A 24,645-nucleotide genomic window follows, 5' to 3' on the forward strand; every position below is an offset into this window, starting at 1 on the left:
ACGGGGTACTGATTTTGGATGATCACTCATGATCATATTGAATGGCAGTGCTAGATCGAAGGACTGAATGGTCTACTCCTGCACCTTTTTTCCTATATTTCTATGTTTTACCTAGTCACATTTACTATTGATTTATTGAAAGATACAGCATTCAAACAGGTCCTTCAGCCCACATGTCCATGCTGACCATCGATGACCCATTCACTCTGGTTCTATGTTATCCCATTTTTTCATTCACTCCCTACCTGTTAGGGACAATTCACAAAGGCCATTTAATGTGCAAACCTTCACGTCTTTGGGGTGTGGGAGGAAACCGGAGCACCTGGAGGAAACCCACACGGTCACAGGGAGAACGTGCAAACTCCACTTAGATTGAACCTGGGTCTCTGGTGCTGTGAGGCAACAGCTATATTAGCTGTGCCACTGTGCTGCCATTAAGTTTGTAATGTAAGCACCAGACAAAATACGGTTAGATGTAAAATTGTCCTTGGTGTGTGCAGGATCAATAGACAATAGGTGCAGGAGTAGGCCATTCGGCCCTTCGAGCCAGCACCGCCATTCAATGTGATCATGGCTGATCGTTCTCAATCAGTACCCCGTTCCTGCCTTCTCCCCATACCCCCTGACTCCGCTATCCTTAAGAGCTCTATCTCGGTCTCTCTTGAATGCATTCAGAGAATTGGCCTCCACTGCCTTCTGAGGCAGAGAATTCCACAGATTCACAACTCTCTGGCTGAAAACGTTTTTCCTCATCTCTGTTCTAAATGGCCTACCCCTTATTCTTAAACTCTGGCCCCTGGTTCTGGCCCCTGGATCGACATGGACTCGGTGGGCCGGGCCTATTTCCGGGCTGTAGCTCTAAAGTCTAAATTGAGAAGACAAAAGGATACAGATAGTGGAATTTGAGAAAGAAAGCAGGCAGGGAACACCCAGAGAGCTTTTAAGGGTGCGGGAGGTGAGACCCCAGCCCACACCTGGCACCATTCCTTACCTCCGTCCATCGCTGCGGCCATCTTGAAGGTCATCAATATTGGTGGCTTCAGAACTCTGAATGAAGAACAGTTACAGGAAGAATGTGCGGTACTTTATCATGTGCCCTGTCTCAGTACAGGAGCGACATTTTAAAACCTGCGATGAAATGATGTGGCTGGGTAGATGGAAGGAAAATTCACTGGTAATGGACTTTTTTTTTAATCCAATAGTTCTTTTCTTAAATTTAAAATAAATAAATAGTCAAGTGCCCACTTCACTTTATTAAACAGTTGTGTCTGCAGCTGTTCCAAGCCGTTTGCTGGGGACTGCAAAGTTGGTGTTGCTATCATAATTCTGATGTTTCCCTTCTTGTGACGTACTCCCTCAGAGTCGGTGACTCCCCTCCGTCGACTGAGGATCTGGGCGACAATCGCTGGAGCTACTTCAGGTGACCTTCAGAACGCCTGCTAAATTAACACTGCTCCTTTTTCCAGTGACAGCTAATCTTCAATCCCCTTCTAATCCCGACTGAGGCTTTCTTTCTGTGCTTCTCCAGCTTTTCCCAAATGTATCTTGCCGTCTTAAAAGATGCCGAGTGTGACCTGTTCTCTGCACTGATCTCCAGGCCTGTCTGTTGGATGAGTTATTCACAAAATGCTGGAGTAACTCAGCAGGTCAGGCAGCATCTCGGGAGAGAAGGAATGGGTGACGTTTCGGGTCGAGACCCTTCTTCAGACTTCAGTCTGAAGAAGGGTCTCGACCCGAAACGTCACCCATTCCTTCTCTCCCGAGATGCTGCCTGACCTGCTGAGTTACTCCAGCATTTTGTGAATAAATCGATTTGTACCAGCATCTGCAGTTATTTTCTTATACTGTTGGATGAGTTAGTCCTTTCTTTGTCACCCTGTCTCAACTAATGCAAAGTCATTCACACGGCTTCCTTACAGTGCTTGTCCTGTCCACCATCTGCTGTGTGGAGTCTCTCTTTGCCTTCGGCCTCTGCTTTTCTTGAGAGTGGGGATAATTTCTGCATCAAAATACTCTTCCCAAGTGTCAAACGGCTGAGATACATGTCGGGGACATAGAATCCACACACTCTGGACCAAATAAGCCTTCCTTTGCAAGTGCCGGACTAACACAGCGGATCCGGCAGCATCTCTGGAGAACACGGATAGGTGACGTTTCGGGTCGGGATCCTTCTTCAGACCTCCTTCAGTCTGAAGAAGAGTCCCGACCCAAAATGTCACCTATCACTTTCTCCAGAGATGTTGCCTGACCCGCTGAGTCACTTCAGCGCTTTGTGTCTTTTTTTTTTAGTTGATCGGCAACTACAGTTCCTTGTGTCCATAGCCTTCCTTCACCCTCACTCAATCCCCTGCCACTGTTGCTGTAGTCACACATGCAGTCACAGGAAATGGAGCTGGAGATTAACTGGCAGTGAAGGAGGCGCAAATGTGGTGGTGTATGCACCAACGATACCTGTTCACCACGTCTTCCTCGATATTCACCTTTGAGGAGGGGATACAATAGACAATAGACAATAGGTGCAGGAGTAGGCCATTCAGCCCTTCGAGCCAGCACCGCCATTCAATGCGATCATGGCTGATCACTCTCAATCAGTACCCCGTTCCTGCCTTCTCCCCATACCCCCTCACTCCGCTATCCTTAAGAGCTCTATCCAGCTCTCTCTTGAAAGCATCCAACGAACTGGCCTCCACTGCCTTCTGAGGCAGAGAATTCCACACCTTCACCACTCTCTGACTGAAAAAATTCCTCCTCATCTCGTTCTAAATGGCCTACCCCTTATTCTTAAACTGTGGCCCCTTGTTCTGGACTCCCCCAACATTGGGAACATGTTTCCTGCCTCTAATGTGTCCAATCCCCTAATTATCTTATATGTTTCAATAAGATCCCCCCTCATCCTTCTAAATTCCAGTGTATACAAGCCTAATTGCTCCAGCCTTTCAACATACGACAGTTCCGCCATTCCGGGAATTAACCTAGTGAACCTACGCTGCACGCCCTCAATAGCAAGAATATCCTTCCTCAAATTTGGAGACCAAAACTGCACACAGTACTCCAGGTGCGGTCTCACCAGGGCCCGATACAACTGTAGAAGGACCTCTTTGCTCCTATACTCAACTCCTCTCTGTTAATTGTGGGAGCTCGACCAATGCAACGGCTGATGAGTCTATGACCCATTGGTTCAGTGCAGCACCCAGTTGCAGCATTGAATTTGGAGCCATTTACAATTTTTGGTATGTTCACATCTGCTCTCTTGACCGCCCTGGTTCCACCTCCATGGATGAATCTTTGTGATTACTCCCTCTCGTGTCCACTTTATAAATGTTCCCAGATGGAACCAATTTCCTGGGATAGAGGAGTGTGAATGTCGAAGGGGGAGGGCGAGGAGAGGGGCTGTGAAGTGGCTGGTGCTCTCTCCCACCCTCTCATAGCCACGGTCACAGGCATTTCCCTGCGAGTTAGGAACACAGACCTCGGCTGATGTTCACGTCCACACTAGTCTGAGAAACATCAGGTGTATTTGAAGCTCTTTATCACCAAAAATGGTTTAGATACACAGGGCTCATGCCAGGGATTAAATATTCGACACTCTCATTGTCAAATTCCACGGAGACATCCAAAACACTTGGCACGTTTACGACTTAATGAAGACTAAAGGAAGTAAGTTGATTGTTCTTCATCCTGGAAAGCCACTGAATAAAGAAGTGGTCGTGGAAAGAAAACTTCCCTCTTTGTTCACAGTTATGTAATGAACTGCATGTTAAGTGGAAAATCTGCTGTGTGAACAGTTTGAGCCTGGTCAATGGAATTGGTGGAATGAGGCTGGTCAGTGGGTAGCGCGGTGGCGCAGCGGTAGAGTTGCTGCCTACAGCGTCAGAGACATAGAAACATAGAAACATAGAAAATAGGTGCAGGAGTAGGCCATTCGGTCCTTCGAGCCTGCACCGCCATTCAATATGATCATGGCTGATCATCCAACTCAGAATAGACCCGGTTTCAATCCTGACTATGGGTGGTGTCTGTACGGAGTTTGTACGTTCTCCCCGTGACCGCGTGGGTTTTCACTGGGTCCTCCGATTTTCTCCCACGCTCCAAAGACGTACAGGTTTGTAGGTTAATGAGCATCAGTAAGTTGTAAAATTGTGCCCAGTGTGTAGGATTGTGTTAGTGTATGGGGTGATCTGTGGTCACTATTGACTTGGTGGGCTGAAGTGCCTGTTTCCGCACAGTATCTCTAGAGTCTAAACAATTATTGGCATTTGGAGAACAGCACTTAAAGTGGAAGCAGTGGTTATTTCTGATCCATGAGAGCAAACAGTTTAAAAAGTTTATTTTACAAAAAAATATTTTTCGGGAAAGGGACATTACAGGTAAATGGTGGCTTGCAAAATATAGTTGACCAATAAAGAGCCAGCTTTGGTCCACTGAGTAGCCCAACCCCATCCCATTCAGAAGATCATCGGTCCCAATCCCCATTTTGAGCAAAGAAATTCAAGCTGAAATTCCACTGGAGCATTGCACTGCAGGAGATGCCAGATCTTTCAGTCTGAAGAAGGCTTCCCACCCGAAACGTCACCTATTCCTTTTCCTCCAGAGATGCTCCCTGACCCGCTGAGATACTCCAGCAGTTTGTGTCTATCTTCAGCATAAACCAGCATCTGCAGTTCCTACACATTAAGTCAGGGCCACCAGGTCTCTCAAATGGACAAAAAAGCACCCAGTAATTTCTGAGAGCAGGAATGTGGTCAGAGATGCGGCCTGACCCGCTGAGTTACTCCAGCATTTTGTGTCTATATCCAATATTTTCAGAGACCGCTGGGTGGTTCTCTCTGGTGTCGGGTTCGAAGTACATCCCTAAACAAGTATTGCTCAAAAGAATATAGACACAAAAAAGCTGGAGTAACTCAGCGGGACAGGCAGTATCTCTGGAGAGTAGGAATGGGTGACGTTTCGGGTCGAGACCCTTCATGTCCGTAGGGTATTAGAGTTTGGAGCTTATTGTTTACAATTAGGTTGTCACGGTAACTGTTTTACAACAGTGACCACATGTCAAATTATTTATTGGCACTCTTTGTGAGGCACTAGTTTTAAACCACTTGTCTTGTGTTGTTAGAATTCCAGGAGTTTGGAACTCCCTTCAACAATTTGAGGTGTAAGGTGATCTGAAGCGGTACTTTAAACTTGTTATTCCTTATACCTGCTCCCCAGTGTTTCCTGTTGAAGTTGACACAACAGGGGCCGGTTATTTATTGATTGTGGTTGGTTGCCCTGTTATGACTGGCGGGGTGCCCATTGAAACACTCCATGACTTGTGGTAATGCTGACTCCCTCCATACCATGTGGCAAAGAAATGCTTGCCAGTAATGACAGGGCAGATTTTAAGCTGATATAACAACACTGGTTTTGCAATACTAATTTGATTGATCACAGCTGAAGTTACGGCATGGTGGCTTAGCGGTAGAGTTGCTGCCTTGCAGTGCCAGAGACTCGGGTTTGATCCTGACTTTGGCTGCTGACTGGATGGAGTTTGTACGTTCTCCCTGCAACCCGAAACATCGCCCATTCCTTCTCTCCAGAGATGCTGCCTGTCCTGCTGAGTTACTCCAGCATTTTGTGTGTCTATCTTCGGTTTAAACCAGCATCTGCTGTTCCTTCCGACACATCAGCCTGAGTCCTGGCACAGATATGCTTGCAAAACTGACGAGTCCTGATGAAGTGTCTCGATTATCCCCTTGCCCCCCGCAGATGCTGCCTGATCCGCTGAGTTCCTCTGGCAGATCGTCTTTTGCCCTGTGACTCTACCTGCGTCAGTAATGTAATAGGAGCGCTCTAGTGAGTTTGGAGTGGAGGAGGAAGCAGCTGCATATCAAATTGTGCGACAGAAAGTTCCAGAAAAGATCAGTGGTTCCATCGACGTCATTGGGGAGAAGGGGAAGAGCTGCCGGCTTGAGTAGAACTGAACAATAATCGTGGGTCAAATGAAAACTGGCCATCAGCTGCTTGCACTTGGGCATGTCTGGGATCTCGTACGGACAATCGAGTCATAAAGCTCCGAAACAGGCCTTTCCCACTCCGACCAAGATGCCCCATCAAGACTAATTCCATCTGCCCATGTTTGGCCCATATACGTCTAACCCTTTCCTATCCATGTACCTATCCAAATGTTTTTTTAATTTTTTGTTTTGAGTTTAGTTTATTGTCACGTGTGCTGAGGTACCATGAAAAGCTCTTGTTGCGTGCTAACCAGTCAGCGGAAAGACCATGCATGGTTACAATCGAGCCATTTACAGTGCACAGATACATGATAAGGGAATAACGTTTTGTGCAAGGTCAAGACAGTGAAATCCAATCAAAGATAGTCCGAGGGTCACCAATGAGGTAGATAGTAGTTCAGGACTGCTCTTTAGTTATGCTAGGGTGATTCAGTTGCCTGATAACAGCTGGGTAGAAATTGTCCCTAAATCTGGAGGTGTGCGTTTTGTGTAATAGTGTTGTAGTACCCAACTCAAGTATCTGGAGATTTCCACTCGTAGGAGAGTCTAGGACTAAAGATCATAGCCTCAGAATTAAAGGACGTTCATTTAGGAAGGAGATGAGGAGAAATGTCTTTCGTCAGAGGGTGGTGAATCTGTGGAATTCTTTGCCACAGAAGGCTGTGGAGGCCAAGTCAGTGGATATTTTTAAAGCAGAGATAGATAGATTCTTGATTAGTACCAGTGACAAAAGCTATGGGGAGAAGACAGGAGAATGGGGTTAGGAGGGACAGATAGATCAGTCATGATTGAATGGCTGAGTAGACCTGATGGGCTGAATGGCCTGTTTCTACTCCTATCAGTTATGACCTTATGCTCTTTCCTGGCTGCTTGGTCCATATACCCACTACCCTCTGTGAGAAGATGAAGCAAAGACTGGTGGCCAAATGGTGCGGTTCGAGCTAGCTCATTCTGCCACCAGACCCTCATTAAGTCCAGCACCCAAGTAATAATTGGCCTTTCAGAGTGGGGTTCTCCTTATCCCTTGCCTTTAGTTTAAAACTATGAAGGGCTGGCTTGCCAAAAGTGGCCCATTCATTTCAAAATGATCAGCAATCCAATGGAAAAAGGTGAATGCTTCACTTATTAATAATTTGAATTGTTTGCTTTAATGCACTTCCATTATTGCGATGATCCATATCCTGCCCCTGTGTTCCTCTACCTCACCAACCAAACCAACCAAGAGTAGAAGGTACAAATTCTGTACCTCACCACCCTGGGCAGATGAAAGAGAACTGGGAGAAATGGAAAATAAATACACGAAATGCTGGAGTAACTCAGCGGGTCAGGCAGCATCTCAGGAGAGAAGGAATGGGTGACGTTTCGGGTCGAGACCCTTCTTCGGACTGGTAAACCAGCATCTGCAGTTTTTTTCCTACACAACCAAGAACAGAAACTGTTCAAAGGATTAAATTAGACTTCTGTGAGCCTTGACAGCTCGGAGGAATATGGTGCCATTCATAAAGGAAAGCAACAACCTTGGCATGGTTTCTGGGGTTCATTCTAGTTGTTTGAAAGGGTGATCGGGTGGATAACTAATGCTACCCATCAGTCACTGTATAGGAAGCCAGCATGCTGTTTGTCTGAAGAAGGGTCTCGGACCGAAACGTCACCCATTCCTTCTCCCCGGAGGTGCTTCCTGTCACGCTGAGTTACTCCAGCTTTTTGTGTCTATGCTGTTTGGAACACTGCACCACTCCCTCAGTACAACTGGTCAAGATCGGCTTCATAGACATAACCTTGAGGAGAATGTGATCACAACTGAAATCCTACACTGACTTCTTGGATTTGTTTTAATTGCACATCAATCTATGAATAGAGTATTAAATTCAGCGCCATACAATCGCAGAGAGTGATTAATCGGTTTGCTCTTATTCTGCTTTACAAGGATGTTGCCAGGACTCGAGCGCCTGAACAACACGGGGAGGTTGAGCAGGCAAGGATTTTATTCCTGGAGTGCAGGAGGATGAGGGGTGATCTTATAGAGGTGTACAAGATCATTAGAGGAATAGATTGGGTAAATGCACAAAGTCTTTTGCCCAGAGTAGGAGAATCGTATCGAAACGTATAAGATTATTAAGGGGTTGGACACGTTAGAGGCAAGAAACATGTTCCCAATGTTGGGGGAGTCCAGAACAAGGGGCCACAGTTTAAGAATAAGGGGTAGGCCATTTAGAACTGAGATGAGGAAAAACTTTTTCAGTCAGAGAGTTGTGAATCTGTGGAATTCTCTGCCTCAGAAGGCAGTAGAGGCCAATTCTCTGAATGCATTCAAGAGAGAGCTAGATAGAGCTCTTAAGGATAGCGGAGTCAGGGGGTATGGGGAGAAGGCAGGAACGGGGTACTGATTGAGAATGACCAGCCATGATCACATTGAATGGCGGTGCTAGCTCGAAGGGCCGAATGGCCTCCTCCTGCACCTATTGTCTATTGTCTAATCGAGAACCAAAGGACATAGGTTTAGGGTGAGGGGGTAAGGGGAACCTGAGGGGTAACTTTTTAAAAACAAAGGGTGGTGGGTATGTGGATCGAGCTGCCATAGTAGGTAGTTGAGGCAGGTACGTTCATAACGCTTAAGAGACGTTTGGACAGGATAGGACAGGATTTAGAGGGTTATGGGCCAAGCATGGGCAGGTGGTACTATTGTAAATGAGGCATGTTGGTCGGCGTGGGCAAGTTGCTGCATTGGCTTCATTGGTCTGACAACTCAGAGAAAGTGGTGTGGAAGTAAGTTCATCCTTGATCCTGACAGACTGCATGAGAGAAAGGGGACAGGTTAAGGGGATTCGTGGGTGAGGACACAGCAGAGTTTTAGACCAGTTTACAGAGGGCAGTTCGAGTTGAACTTATCCGATTCGAAATTGTGGAACGGCAGCATCTCAAAATCAATTATCTCAACCCCTCACTGAATTTTATACATTTCAATCTCTTCATGTATCATTCTTGTAAACATCAAATTTGCCCCAAACATCAGCCCAGTGTTATGAATAGACAATAGACAATTGGTGCAGGAGGAGGCCATTCGGCCCTTCAAGCCAGCACCGCCATTCAATGGGATCATGGCTGATCATTCTTAATCAGTACCCCGTTCCTGCTTTCTCCCCATACCCCATGACTCCGCTATCCTTAAGAGCTCTATCCAGCTCTCTCTTGAATGCATTCAGAGAATTGGTCTCCACTGCCTTCTGAGGCAGAGAATTCCACAGATTCACAACTCTCTGACGGAAAACGTTTTTCCTCATCTCAGTTCTAAATGGCCTACCCCTTATTCTTAAACTGTGGCCCCTTGTTCTGGACTCCCCCAACATTGGGAACATGTTTCCTGCCTCTAACGTGTCCAACCCCTTAATAATCTTATACATTTCGATAAGATCTCCTCTCATCCTTCTAAATTCCAGTGTATCAATCAATATTGATTTCTCTAACTTCAAGTAACTTTGGCATTCCGTCTCTCCATCCCTTCCCCACCCAAGTCGCACCAGCTTCTCGTTTTCATGCAACCATCAGCTAACAATGGCCTGTTTCCTTTATCATCGTTACTTTTTTGCGTATCTTTCATTCATTGTTCTTTATCTACATTATCGTCTATATCTCTCGTTTCTCTTTCCCCTGACTAGTCTGAAGAAGGGTCTCAACCCAAAACGTCCCCCTTTCCTTCTCGCCAGAGATGCTGCCTGTCCCGCTGAGTTACTCCAGCGTTTTGTGTCTATCCTAAGTCTGAAGAAGGGTCTCGACCCGAAACGTCCCCCTTTCCTTCTCGCCAGAGATGCTGCCTGTCCCGCTGAGTTACTCCAGCATTTTGTGTCTATCCTAGTCTGAAGAGGGTCTTGACCCAAAATGTCACCCATTCATTCTCTCCAGGGATGCTCCCTGTCCCGCTGAGTTACTCGTATTTTGTCTCTATCCAGTTTAAACCAGGATCTGCAGCCCCTTTCTACACAGCAAGTTTCACTGCAGTCCTGCTTAGTTTCATTGTTTGTCTCCACTCGTTATCACCTTCTCCACAATGGATGAAAGTGGGCTCCACCTTTCCTTAATCATCTATGCTGGCTTTGAGTTGTTCCTTTCATACCTTTCATTCATTTGTTCTTTTTGACTTTTCACTCCTCTAGTTTCCCTTCCCCCCCTGACTCTCAGTCTAATGAAGGGCCTCGACCCGAAAGGTCACCAATTCCTTTTCTTCAGAGATGCTGCCTGAGCCGCTGAGTTACGCCAGCATTTTGTGTCCATCCTCATTGTAAACCAGCATCTGTAGTTCCTTCCTACACATCAAACCTTTACAAAGTGCTGCAGAGAATACAAGATCTTTGTCTTGCACACAGTGAGGAAATGGGAACAGTGATGCATGTGTTTACATCAGTGAAGCTTGCTGCTGCATTGATTAAAGTCTGATTGAAGGAACTGTTTGTGCCACAGGCTCCCCCTTGATGGATTAACCTGATATTTGGCACTAATTGTTTTCTGTGGCACCTTGCACCTCATATTCAATCACAACTAAAGGACTTGAAAGAGCTTCACGTGGAAGCTTTTTACCAAATCAGTGAGTCATGAGTGATAAAAGTAGAATTAGGTCATCTGGCTAATTAAGTCTACTCGGCCGTTCAATCATGGCTGATCGATCTCTCCCTCCTAACCCCATTCTCCTGCTTCATAACCTCTGACACCCGTATTAATCAAGAATCTATTTATCTCTGCCTTAAAAATATCCACTGACTTTGCCTCCACAGTCTTCTGTGGCAAAGAACTCCACAGATTCACCACTGTCTGACAAGAAATTTCTCCTCATCTCCTTCCTAAATGTCCTTCAATTCTGACGCTATGACCGCTAGTCCTAGACTCTCCCACTAGTGGAAACAGCCTCTTCAGAACCACTCTATCCAAGCCTTTCACTATTCTGAATGTTTCAATAAGGTCCCCCCTCACTCGTCTAAACTCCAGCGAGTTCAGGCCCGGTGCCGACAAATGAGATTCTGGGGAAAGGGTGGTAATAGAACAAATGAATGAAAGATATGCAAAAAGCAACTTTGATCAAGGAAAGGTGGAGCCCACAATGATCTATTGTTGGATGTGGGGTAGATGATAACACGTTATACGGACAGTGAATCTCAACAGGACGACAGTGAAACTAGTACGATGACTAGGGTGGCGGAGGGACGGAGAGGGGGAGGGGAATGCAAGGGTCACTTGAAGATAAAGAAATCAATATTTATACCGCTGGGTTGCAATACAGTCATTGTAGTTGTGACGGGTACCATAACGCAATGACACAAAACGCACACCTCCAAATTCAGGGACAGTTTTTTCCCAGCTATTATCAGGCAACTGAACCATCCTACCACAACTGGAGAGCAGTTCAGGACACTTCATTGGTGACCGTCGGACTATCTTTGATCGGACTTTACAGGATTTACTTTGTATTAAACATTATTCCCTAATCATGTATCTATACACTGTGAATGACTCGATTGTAATAATGTATAGTCTTCCCACTGACTGGTTAGCACGCAACAAAAGCTTTCCACTGTCCTTCGGTACACGTGACAATGAACTAAACTAAACCAAATATATCTGCAATTCATATCTAAATACTTAATAGGTATGATGAGGTTTATGCCTTTATGACCTTATCAGGCAATGAGCTCCAGACTATGCCTCATCCAGATTTTCTTCATCTCGCATAGAGTCATAGAGTGATATAGCATGGAAATTGCCTTTCAACCCAAATCGTCCACGCCAACCAAGCTGCCGAACTGAGCAAGTCCACCTTGCCTGCTAGTGGCCCATATCTCTCCAAACTTTTCCTATCCATGTAGCTGTCCATTCAGAATCAACAGAATCAAGGGATATGGGGAGAAAGGAGGAACGGGGTACTAATTTTGGATGGTCAGCCATGATCACCTGGCTCTACTACTTCTTCTCACAGCTCACACCACATACCCACCACCCTCTGTGTAAAAGTTGCCCCCCAGGTCACCATAAAATCTTACCCCTTCACCTCAAATCTATGTCCTCCAGTTTAAGACTTCCCTACCCTCAGAAAAAGTCTGTAAACGTTCACCTTGTCTATACCCCTCATGATTTGATATGCCGCTGTAAGGTCACCTGACAACCTCCTCTGTAGCAAGGAAAGAAAATAATAATAATAATAATGCATTACATTTATATAGCGCTTTTCAAACACTCAAAGATGCTTTACAGGGATTTCTAGAACATAGAGAAGTGAATAAATAGATAAATAAGTAAACGAACAGAGAAAGGAGACAGAAGGTGAGGTGACCTTCAGTGGTTGAAGGCAGTGCTGAAGAGGTGAGACTTCAGTGATGTTTTGAATGTGGTGAGTGAGGAGGAGTCTCTGACGGTTTGGGGTAGTGAGTTCCATAGGCAGTCTCTCCTTATAACGCAAACCCTCCAGTCCTGGTAGCATCCTCAAGTCTTTTATGTACTCTTTCCAGTTTAATGACATCCTTCTTTTGATGAGATAGCAGGACGACCAGAAATGCACACAGTACTCCAAGTGTGCCTTGTCAACATCTTACATAGTTGTAACAATACCTGTACACTTGTAAACCTGCCAATAACCTGAAATCCATGCCCTTTTGGGGGAATTTAAAAAAAATCATTCATCTTACTTCTGCTATTTAGGCACTTCATAATTCTACACACCTCACTTCTGTGGAGGTTTTGGCGAGGGTGCAGAAGAGGTTTACCAGAGTGTTGCCTAGATTAATGGTTCATGAGTTACAAGGAGAAGTTGGACAAACCTGGATTATTTTCGCTGGAGCACCAGAGGTTGAATTAATAAGAAGCATATAGAATTATGAGAGGCATGGATAAGGTAGACGGGCAGAACCTTTTTCCCAGTGTGGAAATGACAAAGATGAGAGTGCACAGCTTTACGGTGAGAAAGGCAAAGTTTGATGGAGATGTGTCGGGTACGTTTTTTTTTTTACAGAGAGCGTGGTGGGTGCCTGGATTGTACTGAACTGGCCCTTCAGCCCACCATGTCCATGCCAGCCAAGTTTATGAGGCTTTTAGATGGACGCATGGATATGCAGAGTATGGAAGGATGTGCATCACGTGCAGACAGAGCAGGCAGATGAGCTTAGTTTTTCCTGGTATCGTGTTTGGCACAGTCATTGTTGGATGACGGGCCTGCTCCTGTGTTGTACTGTTTTATGTAAAGACTCCCCCTTACTCATTTCTGTCTCAAAGAAAACAGCTGCAAACTTGCCACAGGTGAGGTTCACTCACCAGGACGCACTGAACTAGCTTGAATATGGCATAGTTCGTCCTTCTTTCCCAATTGAATTTAAAGTTAAAATTTTTGTGTAGACTGTGGTACTGGATGTGACATTTTACCAACCACACTGTCCCTGGGAGTGCATGAAGAACTAGATCACAGTATCCGTGACCCTCTACAGCACCTGCACAGTTGATGCTTCATTGTTCAATGAAGGTGCAGTGTTGAGAATTGCAGACTAGTCTTTAACTTGACCTCACCGCCATTTGACCTTTCTCTTTATGTGCGTCTCTCTTTCAGAGTCGGAGTCGATCCAGATCAGGACCCCGCTCCCAGCAACGAGAATTTCCAAGTGATTCAAGACGTAAGTATTCGCAGAGCAATCATCAAGTCCATCACTGGCAGATGGGTTACCGAGAGTTGGTGTTTTTCCTCACGTGATCAATAGTTCCACGCAATTCTTTTCCGATATCTGGCGAAGATTTCCTGAAATCAAAGGCTGAGTTCAACCTGGGTGAGCGTCGGTTAAGGATCTGGAAAATGGGTTGCATTTACTGTGATATTTTTGAGTCCTCCATTTTCTTTCAAATCCTGTATTTGGAAAACAAAAAAAAATGAGGATAAGATTATTGTAGCATCCAGAAGCCAGGAGTGATTTGGGGCCTTGAGTTCGAATCCCTCTGTGACAACTGGGAAATTTAAGTGGAAAGACCAGAATAAAGAAAATCTAGTTATGGTAACCATAGATGGACATAAAATGCAGGGCAGAAATTATAACTTGGCCAACTGCCAGAAGGCCTTTTGCAAAGAGAGCCTTCAAAGCTGGAAGCTTAGAGGAAATTAGTGAAGGTTGAGGTGTTACCTGTTTAGTTTGGTCTAATTTAGAGATATATCATGAAAACAGGCCCTTCAGGGTATAGAGTCTGTGCCGACCAGCGATCCCTGTACATTAACACCATCCTACACACACGAGGGACAATTTACAATTTTACCATGCCAAACCTGTACGTCTTTGAAGCGTGGGAGGAAACTGGAGCTCCCAGAGAAAACCCACGCAGGTCACGGGGAGAATGTACAAACTCCGTACAGACAGCAATTGTAGTCAGGGTCGAACCCGGTTTTCTGGCTCTGTGAAGCAGCAACTCTACCGCTGCGCCACCGTGCTGCCCCAGTTAAGATGCTTCCAGCAAGTTTACCTGAAGATTACATCCAAATAGGCATAGTGAGGTTTCTGCTTCTGTGATCCCCATCACATAATGAGCTCTAGACCTGTGCTAAGTTTTCCTCTCGTCCCTTGGAGTCAAAGTGCTGTACAGCATGGCAATGGGTCCTTTGGCCCAATCTAGCCATGCTGACCAAGCTGCCAATCTGGGCTGGTCCCACTTGCCAGCACATGGCCCATATCTCTCCAAAAGTTTCCTATCCCTGAAGCTATCCAAGTGACACCCCCACTTCCTCTGACAGCTCATACCACACACCCACCACCCTCTGTGTAAAAGTTGCCCCTCAGGTCCCCTTAAAATATTTTCCCTCTCGTCTTAAATCTGTTATTGGTTATCCAAATGACAGATTCAAATTTGTTAAGATACGGTCGATGGAGAGTAACACTTGTGGTGAATTGCCATATTTTAAGTTAGAGGTGATCAATAGTCGGCATGAACTTTGAAGCTCAAAAGGCCTGAGAGATATGGGCCTGTTTCCATTCTGTATCTCCAAACTAAACGAAGCTACACTAAAAGCCAGATGGGAAAGAATCTGAACCACACTTTTGTGCAGTGTGGTTAATACCTGGATATTATTCTTTGAAAATTAATTCTTAATCACACCTCCCCACCCATTATTAAAATGACCAAGAGTGTACAAGAATGACCAAGAGTATTCTTGCTATTGAGGTAGTGCAGCTTAGGTTCACCAGGTTAATTTCCAGGATGGTGGGACGGACATGTGATGAACGAATGGATCGACTGGGCTTATATTCACTGGAATTTAGAAGGATGAGAGGGGATCTTATAGAAACATATTAAATTATTAAAGGATTGGACAGGCTAGATGCAGGAAAAATGTTCCCGATGTTCGGGGAGTCCAGAACCAGGGGCCACTGTTTAAGAATAAGGGGTAGGCCATTTAGAACTGAGAGGAGGAAAAACTTTTTCACCCAGAGAGTTGTGAATCTGTGAAATTCTCTGCCACAGCAGGCAGTGGGGGCCAATTGACTGGATGTATCCAAGAGAGAGTTGGATACAGCTCTTAGGGCTAATGGAATCAAGGGAAATGGGGAGAAAGCAGGAACGGGATACTGATTCTGGATGAGCAGCCATGCGCATAATGAATGGCGGTGCTGGCTCGAAGGGCCAAATGGCCGACTCCTGCACCTATTTTCTATGTGCAGGCATGATTTTGTTGGATGATGGTGTCAAGCAGTTGTGGAGCAAAAGTAGGTTACTGGGTTGATGTTTAGATCAGCTGTGCCATAATTTGATATCGGATGTAGGGGCTCCTTGTTCCTGAAGAAGAATCAAGAGGCAGCTTTTGAAAGTAGTGTAATGTAGTTCAAAGAAGCTGGTCTGAGACCGGTCATGGAAACTATGACAGAGCGATTAAGGCCTGGCTTGGACAAAAGGACAGATCGCAGTGCGTGAGGGCAACATAGCAAGGAGGGATTGGGTGACTTTATCGGTGTGGTATCAGGTTCCTTCACTGGCATTAATGAAGGATTTAAACTTGTTGTTCAGCAGATCAAATAACGTCAATTAATAGCAATATTTATGCTGCCAACTTTATTCATTACCAAAGTTTTGGTATCAATACCAAGCCTAGTGTGCTTTACACCTACACCTCGAACATCAATGAGATTATGACTGGATTAGCTGGATTTAAATAGAAGGAAGTTGTTTCCAATAGCATAGAAACAAGGAACTGCAGATGCTGGTTTATACACAAAAGGAGACAAAGTGCTGGAGTTACTCAGCAGGTCAGGCAGCATCTCTGGAGAACATGGATGTGTGACATTTCGGGTCGAGATCCTTCTTTAGACCTGAAGAACGACACCTATCCATGTTCTCCAGAGATGCTGCCTCACCTGCTGAGTCTCTTCAGCAATTTGTGTCCTATTGTTCCCAATAAGATTAGGTTCATGGACCAGGGAGACAAGAAGGCAAAATATAGAAGGGGAATATTGAGGAGTAAAAAACATTTCTGAGCAAGGGTTAGATACAGTCTGGAATTTACTGCGTTGAGGTTGGTGGGTCCAGAATGAGTCAGGGGTTTCTTGAGGGAATAGATTATTGAGGGAAAATAATTTGCAGGACCATGGAGAATGAGGAAGGAAGTGGGATGGACAGAGTTGTTGTATTATGAACTGGTGTAGACTTGAGTAGGATGATAGAATGAGCAGTTATGGTTCCTTCTTCTCTATCCTTGCAACAAAAGTTTTAAACAACAAGGATTGGGAATGTTGGTTGGATCGGCTACAATCAAAATCTTGTTTTAATCCACCTCAAATTTGTAACCAGGCAGATTTAGGTTAGCTTAGTTTAGAGTTACAGCATGGAAACAGGCCATTCGGCCCACCGAGTCCACACCGATCAGCGATCGGCGCACATTAACATTATCCTACACAGACACGGGACATTTTACATTTATACCAAGCCAATAGCGACACGGTGGCGCAGCGGTAGAGTTGCTGCCTTACAACGAATGCTGCGCCGGAGACTCAGGTTCCATCCTGACTACGGGTGCTGTACTGTACGGAGTTTGTATGTTCACCCCGTGACCTGCGTGGGTTTTCTCCGAGATCTTCGGTTTCCTCCAACACTCCAAAGACGTACAGGTTTGTAGGTTAATTGGCTGGGCAAATGTAAAAATTGTCCCTAGTGGGTGTAGGATAGTGTTAATGTGCGGGGATCGCTGGGCGGCGCGGACCCGGTGGGCCGAAGGGCCTGTTTCTGCGCTGTATCTCTAAATCTAAAATCTAAAAAAATTGACCTGTATGTCTTTGGAGATGGATTTTTTTTTTTTAATCAAGACATGTCTGTTTCATCTGGTATCACTGATACCTATTTCATAAGTCAATTGGGCGGCATGGTGGTGCAGCGGTAGCGCCAGAGACCCGTGTTCAATCCTGCCTACGGGTGCTTGTCTGTTCGGAGTTTGTATGTTCTCCCCGTGATCTGCGTGAGTTTTCTCCGAGATCTTCAGTTTCCTCCCACTCTTCAAAGACGTACAGTAGGTTAATTGGCTTGGTATAAATGTAAATTGTCCCTAGTGTGTGGGATCGTGTTAGTGTTTAGGGATCGCTGGTCGGTGCGGACTCAGTGGGCCGAAGGGCCTGTTTCCGTGCTGCATCTCTAAACTAAACTAAATAAGTAATTCTTTCTTCCTGTTAACTTCCTCTCTGCCTTGGGAGGTTTACAATTCTAGTTTTGTAACTTTTTACTGCTGTAAGCATTCCACATATAAATGTATGCTCAGGCATAAATGCAGTAACTTTACAGTTTGTAAACCTGCTGAGCAGATAATAGAAATCAAATTCTCGTGCCTGATTAGGTTATCATCTAATGGGTCTGTAGAAGGGTCTGGACCCCAAACGTCACCCATCATATTTTTTCAAAGATGCCACCTGACCAGCTGAGTTACTCCAGCACTTGGTGTTGATCTTTTCTATCACCTAATGAGCTGTTCAAGGTCTAGTTGAGTTTATTGTCAAATGTACTTCTTTGTACTACTACAATCTGTGAATGTGCTCTCACTACGTCTGGGTAGTAGCACAGGAGTGCAATGAATGCCACTGCATTTCACAGCTCTAATTGCACATTTTATCTAGTCTTCCAGTGCATTCTTTGTGGACTTTGCACGTTCTCCCTGTGACCCAGTGATTGTTGTCAATTGTCCCGAAACCAGGTCAGCCAGGTCCCCCGCCCGGTCAGCCTCCTTGTTCTCCAGACTCTGTAACAGTCCAGACTGGCTAAACCTCTGCCATTTCCTTGACCCAGTACTTCCCAAAACCTTCCCTTATTGACCCGCATTGGATTCTTGTTCTCCAATATTTCATGGAAGGAAGCAGAGGGTGATGGTGGAAAGTTGCTTTTCAGACTGGAGCCTCTGACTAGTAGAATGCCTCAGGATTCGGTGCTGGGCCCATTGCTGTTGTCATCCATATCACTGATTTGGATGAGAAAATCATCGCCCTCATTCCTAAAACCAGAATGATTTCAGTCTTTGCCCTCCCAATCCACACTGCCTACACAGACTCAGCCCAATGAGTCAAGTAGAACTAACTCCATCTATGAAGGCCATATCATAGAGTCATAGAGAAAGTCATGGAGTCATACAGTGTGGAGCCAGGCCCTTCAGCCCACACTGGCCAACATGTCCCATCTATACTGGACCCACCAGCCTGCATTTGGCCCATATCCCTCTAAACCTGTCCTATCCGCAAACCTATCTAATTGTTTCTTAAACAATAGCGATAGTCCCTACCTCAACAACCTCCTCTGACAGCTCGTTCCATACACCTATCACCCCTTGTGTGAAAAAGTTACCCCTCAGATTTCTATTAAATCTTTTCCCGTTCACCATAAACCTATGTCCTCTGCTCCTCGAGTCCCCCTGCTCTGGGCAAGAGACACCTACTGTCTCTGCTCTTGATTGACTCCCTATTGATGGATGTCATTGGCGCTACCCTTGATAACATCATTTCCCCCACTTGCTCCTCTGTGAAAATCATTTGGGGTCACTTCCTATGCAAGAGGGTTGTTGATTAACTGGGTCATTTTAACATGTTGCATTTAAACTTGGTGAAAATGTTCTTTCTGTTCTTTCCTCCCAGGACATTGCGCATCCTGAAAGGACCAGCACGACAAAGCAGGAAAGCGCATGGCTCTTCAGACTGTGGTACAGCTTTGACCACAAGTATCCTTTTCACTGGCAATTAACTAACTCCTTTGAATTCCACAGGGTCCTTTGAGTTTCAGTCGTGGTGCTTTGTGCCAGTTCCTATTCGTTGCGACAGATACATGAATAGGAAAGCTTTAGATGGAGGTGGGTCAAACACAGGCAAATGGGACTAGCCTAGATGGGTATCTTAGGTTGAATTGGGCTGAAGGGCCGGTTTCTGTACTATTTAACTCCAACCTAGTGTAGATTGATTTGAAATAACTTCTAAGAGAGGATGTTTCCACTAGTGGGAAAGTTTAGGCTCAGAGGCCATAGCCTCAGAATAAAAGGATGTACTTTCAGAAAGGAGATGAGGAGGAATTTCTTTAGTCAGAGGGTAGTGAATCTGTGGAATTCTTTGCCACTGTGGAGGCCAAGTCGATTTATATTTATAAGACAGAGATTGACAGATTCTAGATTAGTAAGGGTAGGTTATGGGGAGAAGGCAGGAGAATGGGTTGAGAGGGAATGATAGATCAGCCATGATTGAATGGCAGTGTAGACTGATAGGCCAAATGGCCTAATTCTGCTTCTGTAACTGAATTCTGCTCCTAGCCGTTGTAGCCATTACTGAAACCTGGTTAAGAGAGGGGCAGGACTGGCAGCTCAATGTTCCTGGACACAGATGCTTCAGGAGCGACAGGGGTGAGGGTAAAAGAGGAAGGGGGGCTGCGTTATTGGTTAAGGAGGATGTCACGGCAGTGGTGAGAGGTGACATTACAAACGGTTTGTCTAGTGAGTCTATATGGGTGGAGTTGAGGAACAAGAAAGGGATGATCACCTTGTTGGGGGTGTACTACAGACCCTCAAAAAGTCAAAGGGAATTAGAAGAACAAGTATGCCAGGAGATTGCAGACAGTTACAAGTCAAATAAGGTTGTTATTGTAAGGAATTTTAACTTTCCCAATATTCCCATAGTGTGAAAGGTTTAAATGGGGTGCAATTTCTTAAAGGTGTTCAGGAGAGTTTTCTACAGCACCATGGAGAGGGCCCCAAGCGTGAGAGGCAACACTTGATCCAGTCTTGGGAAATTGGGAAGGTGAATGAAGTGTTCGTGGAGGAGCCTTTTGGGACCAGTGGCCACCGTTCGATTGGGGTTAAGGTAGTTATGGATGGGGACAGAGAGGGCCCACGTGTTAAAATGCTAAATTGGGATAAGGCCAACATTGAGGGTATGAGCGAAAGTCTCGCTCAAGTTGATTGGGGCAGGTTGATTCAGGGGACAGGAACATCAGCCAAGTGGGATGTTTTAAAAAATGTCCTGACAAAACCCTAGGATATGCACATCCCTGTTAGAGTGAAGGGCAAGGCAGGCAAACGTAAGGAAGCTTGGCTGACAAGAGAAATTGAGGCATTGGTCAAGAATAAGAAGGACGCATGGGACACGTATAGGCAGCTGGGTTCAAGAAGCAAGGTAAAAAAGGAAAACTGAAGGGCAAAAAGGGGCCAGGAGATAGCTCTGGCAGATAGCATGAAGGGCAATCCCAAGAGATTTTATGAATATATAAGGGGGGAAAGGGTAACTAGAGAGAGAGAGTGGGACCACTCAGGAATCAAAGCGGTCAACTCTGTGTGGAACCACAGGAGATGGGCAAGGTCGTCAATTAGCATTTCTTCTCTGTATTTACCAAGGAGAAAGGCAGGAGGACAGAGGAACTTGGGGCAGTGAATGGAGTGTCTTGAGAATGTTGGGATGATGTTCCTATTAATACCCAACATACGTTTAAGTTTACATTATTTTAAATGATGCACAGTTGTTTAATACATTTTCCAGTGGACTAGGTAAGTTTAAAGGGAGCAAGGGAAACGGCCCCCTGTGAGTTTAAAAGGTCTGAGGGATCTCCTCAAGTTATGCCTAATTTGAAGGTCTACAATGGGAATTCTGTGAGACCCTCTCTCACTGCTCCCCTCTGTGATACCTGCTTGACCACCCTTTTCTGAGAATCTGAAGAATGGTCCCGACCCGAAACATCACCTATCCATGTTCTTCAGAGATGCTGCCTGGCCCGCGGAGTTACTCTAGCCCTTTGCTTCGGGGGGAGGGGGGAGTGTGCGGGAATTCATGTGTAAGGTTGTGGGCAAGGGATTTGTAGGGAGATGTGATTAAGAACGTTCTTCATTTAGTAACAATCTGGAACTCCAGCTTATGAGGAATTGGACATCAGTGATTCCAATAGGAAATTGGATGAGTAGTTTAGGGAAATACAGTCTGAGAAAAGAGAGGGAAATAAGACTGACTGGATTTCCGTAAGGGAGTCAGCAAGAACTTGATGGGATGAATGGTCGCCTCTACTGGTGTAATAGACAATCGACAATAGGTGCAGGAGTAGGCCATTCGGCCCTTCGAGCCAGCACCACCATTCAATGTGATCATGGCTGATCATTCTCAATCAGTACCCCATTCCTGCCTTCTCCCCATACCCCCTGACTCCGCTATCCTTAAGAGCTCTATCTAGCTCTCTCTTGAATGCATTCAGAGAATTCGCCTCCACTGCCTTCTGAGGCAGTGAATTCCACAGATTTCCAATTATCTGACTGAAAAAGTTTTTCCTCATCTCCGTTCTAAGAGGCCTACCCCTTATTCTTAAACTGAGGCCCCTGGTTCTGGACTCCCCCAACATTGGGAATATGTTTCCTGCCTCTAATGTGTCCAACCCCTTAATAATCTTATATGTTTCGATAAGATCCCCTCTCATCCTTCAGTGTATACAAGCCTAGCCGCTCCAGTCTTTCAACATATGACAGTCCTGCCATTCCGGGAATTAACCTAGTAAACCTACGCTGCACGCCCTCAATAGCAAGAATATCCTTCCTCAAATTTGGAAACCAAAACTGCACACAGTATTCCAGGTGCAGTCTCACTAGGGCCCTATACAACTGCAGAAGGACCTCTTTGCTCCTATACTCAACTACTCTTGTTATGAAGGCCAACATTCCATTGGCTTTCTTCACTGCCTGCTGTACCTGCATGCTTCCTTTCAGTGACTGATGCACTAGGACACCCAGATCTCATTGTACATCCCCTTTTCCTAACTTGACACCATTCAGATAATAATCTGCCTTCTTATTCTTACCACCAAAGTGGATAACCTCACACTTGTCCACATTAAACTGCATCTGCCATGCATCTGCCCACAACCTGTCCAAGTCACCCTGCAACCTCATAACATCTTCCTCACAGTTCACACTGCCACCCAGCTTTGTATCATGCAAATCTGCAAATTTGTTAATGGTACTTTTAATCCCTTCATCCAAGTCATTAATGTTTATTGTAAATAGCTGCGGTCCCAGCACCGAGCCTTGCGGTACCCCACTAGTCACTGCCTGCCATTCTGAAAGGGACCCATTTATCCCCACTCTTTGCTTTCTGTCTGCCAACCAATTTTCTATCCATGTCAGTACCCTACCCACAATACCATGTGCTCTAATTTTGCCCACTAATCTCCTATGTGGGACCTTGTCGAAGGCTTTCTGAAAGTCGAGGTACACCACCCTGTCAATTTTCCTAGTTACATCCTCAAAAAATTCCAGAAGATTAGTCAAGCATGATTTCCCCTTCGTAAATCCATGCTGACTCGGAATGATCCTGTTACTGCTATCCAAATGCTCCGCAATTTCGTTTTTTATAATTGACTCCAGCATCTTCCCCACCACTGATGTCAGACTAACTGGTCTATAATTTCCCGTTTTCTCTCTCCCTCCATCCTTAAAAAGTGGGATAATATTAGCTACCCTCCAATCCACAGGAACTGATCCTGAATCTAATAATCAAAGCCGTGAAGCATTTATGCAACATTTTCTGCAAATATCCTTTCATACATAATTAGATGTGCTCAGCAGGGAAGTAGAATGATTATTTGCTTTGGTGGATTCAATATTTAGTTATCTTGAACCGTTTTGCAAAAATAGATTTTGGCTTGGCAGGATGCAGCATTGTAAGTGATTTCCTGCAGAGTAGAACTGAAAATGTTGTTCTTTCTCCAAGCACAGCTTTGACTGCTAATGATCTATTTAATTATGATTGGTATTTTGATAACTGGCTTAGATCCAGAAATGAATCAACTTTCTTGGTGCCGCTTGCTGCATCTTGAGGCTGGCCAGGATAATTAACAAGAAAACACACCACCTTTATGGAATCCATTTGCCCAATGAGCTGAAGGAGACGAGGGCATTAACTTTTTACCCGCTTTGTTTTATTGTCACTGGGGGATTTGATCTAGGATATTTGTGCCTCCTTTGCCATTTGTAAAAACTTGTAATCATATGTTGCCAAAGCTTCTGTGGGGACCTGTGGTAATATCGTGCGGCACGGTGGCGCAGCGGTAGAGTTGCTGCCTTACAGCGAATGCAGCGCCGGAGATTCAGGTTCGATCCTGACTACGGGCGCCGTCTGTACGGAGTTTGTGCGTTCTCCCCGTGACCTGCGTGGGTTTTCTCCGAGATCTTCGGTTTCCTCCCTCACTCCGAAGACGTACAGGTATGTAGGTTAATTGACTGGGTAAATGTAAAAATTGTCCCTGGTGTGTGTAGGATAGTGTTAATGTGCGGGGATCGCTGGGCGGCGCGGTCTCGGTGGGCCGAAGGGCCTGTTTCCATGCTGTATCTCTAAATCTAAAAAAAAAAATCTAAAATCCCTGCCCCACTATTCACTCATCTCTGAAACTTCAGTGTCTTGTCCCTTTATGTTCTTTACGCAAACTACAATTAACGCCAAACCAAAATCAAATGAGAGAAGAAGGCAGATTATTATCTGAATGGTGTCAGATTAGGAAAAGAGACCTGGGTGCCCTTATACATCAGTCACTGAAAGTAAGCATGCAGGTATAGCAGGCAGTAAAGAAAGCACATGGCCTGTTGACCTTCATAGCGAGAGGATTTGAGTATAGGAACAAAGAGGTCCTACTGCAGTTTTACAGGGCCCTGGCGAGACCACATCTGAGGTATTGTGTGCAGTTTTGGTCTCCTAATTTGAGAAAGGACATTCTTGCTGTTGAGGGAGTGCAACGTAGGTTCACCAGGTTAATTTCCAGGATGGCGGGACTGACATATGATCAAAGAATGGATCCACTCAAGTCAAGTTTATTTGTCACATTCACATACACGATGTGCAAAGGACCTGTTTCCATGCAGCATAACTCCACGATTGCTAATATTTAGTATTTTAACTAATGTTACTTTTATCTCTGGACTTTTTGTTTGATCTAATGTTCTTGCTGAGGACTAAAGACCAAAGAATAATGCTCTGTGCTCACCTGCTTCTCCCAGCTTGTTTTGTATCCTAATGAATGGAAAAGGAATCGGTGGAAATTCATTTGTGACTCTCACAGTTAATCAAACGATAAAAAGCATGTTCGTGGGTGCATTAGGCATTATAGTGTGTTATTTAATACAGTGGATGCATTTCATTGATAAAAGCACATAACAGAATGAAAGAAGTGATAT

General features: G+C 45.1%; 1 protein-coding gene across 1 annotated transcript in view; it reads left to right on the top strand.

The window, feature by feature from the left end:
* The window catches only part of slc9a7 (solute carrier family 9 member 7), a 159,857-nt gene that overhangs the window by 115,937 nt on the left and 19,275 nt on the right, over positions 1-24,645 (top strand). Inside the window, exons 16-18 of the mRNA XM_078402083.1 lie at positions 1,361-1,420; positions 13,570-13,633; positions 19,097-19,179. Of these exons, the coding sequence (XP_078258209.1) occupies positions 1,361-1,420; positions 13,570-13,633; positions 19,097-19,179 (207 nt within the window). The remainder of the gene's footprint in view (positions 1-1,360; positions 1,421-13,569; positions 13,634-19,096; positions 19,180-24,645) is intronic.

The sequence above is a fragment of the Rhinoraja longicauda genome, chromosome 7 (assembly GCF_053455715.1).
Source record: "Rhinoraja longicauda isolate Sanriku21f chromosome 7, sRhiLon1.1, whole genome shotgun sequence".
Lineage (NCBI taxonomy): Eukaryota > Metazoa > Chordata > Chondrichthyes > Rajiformes > Arhynchobatidae > Rhinoraja > Rhinoraja longicauda.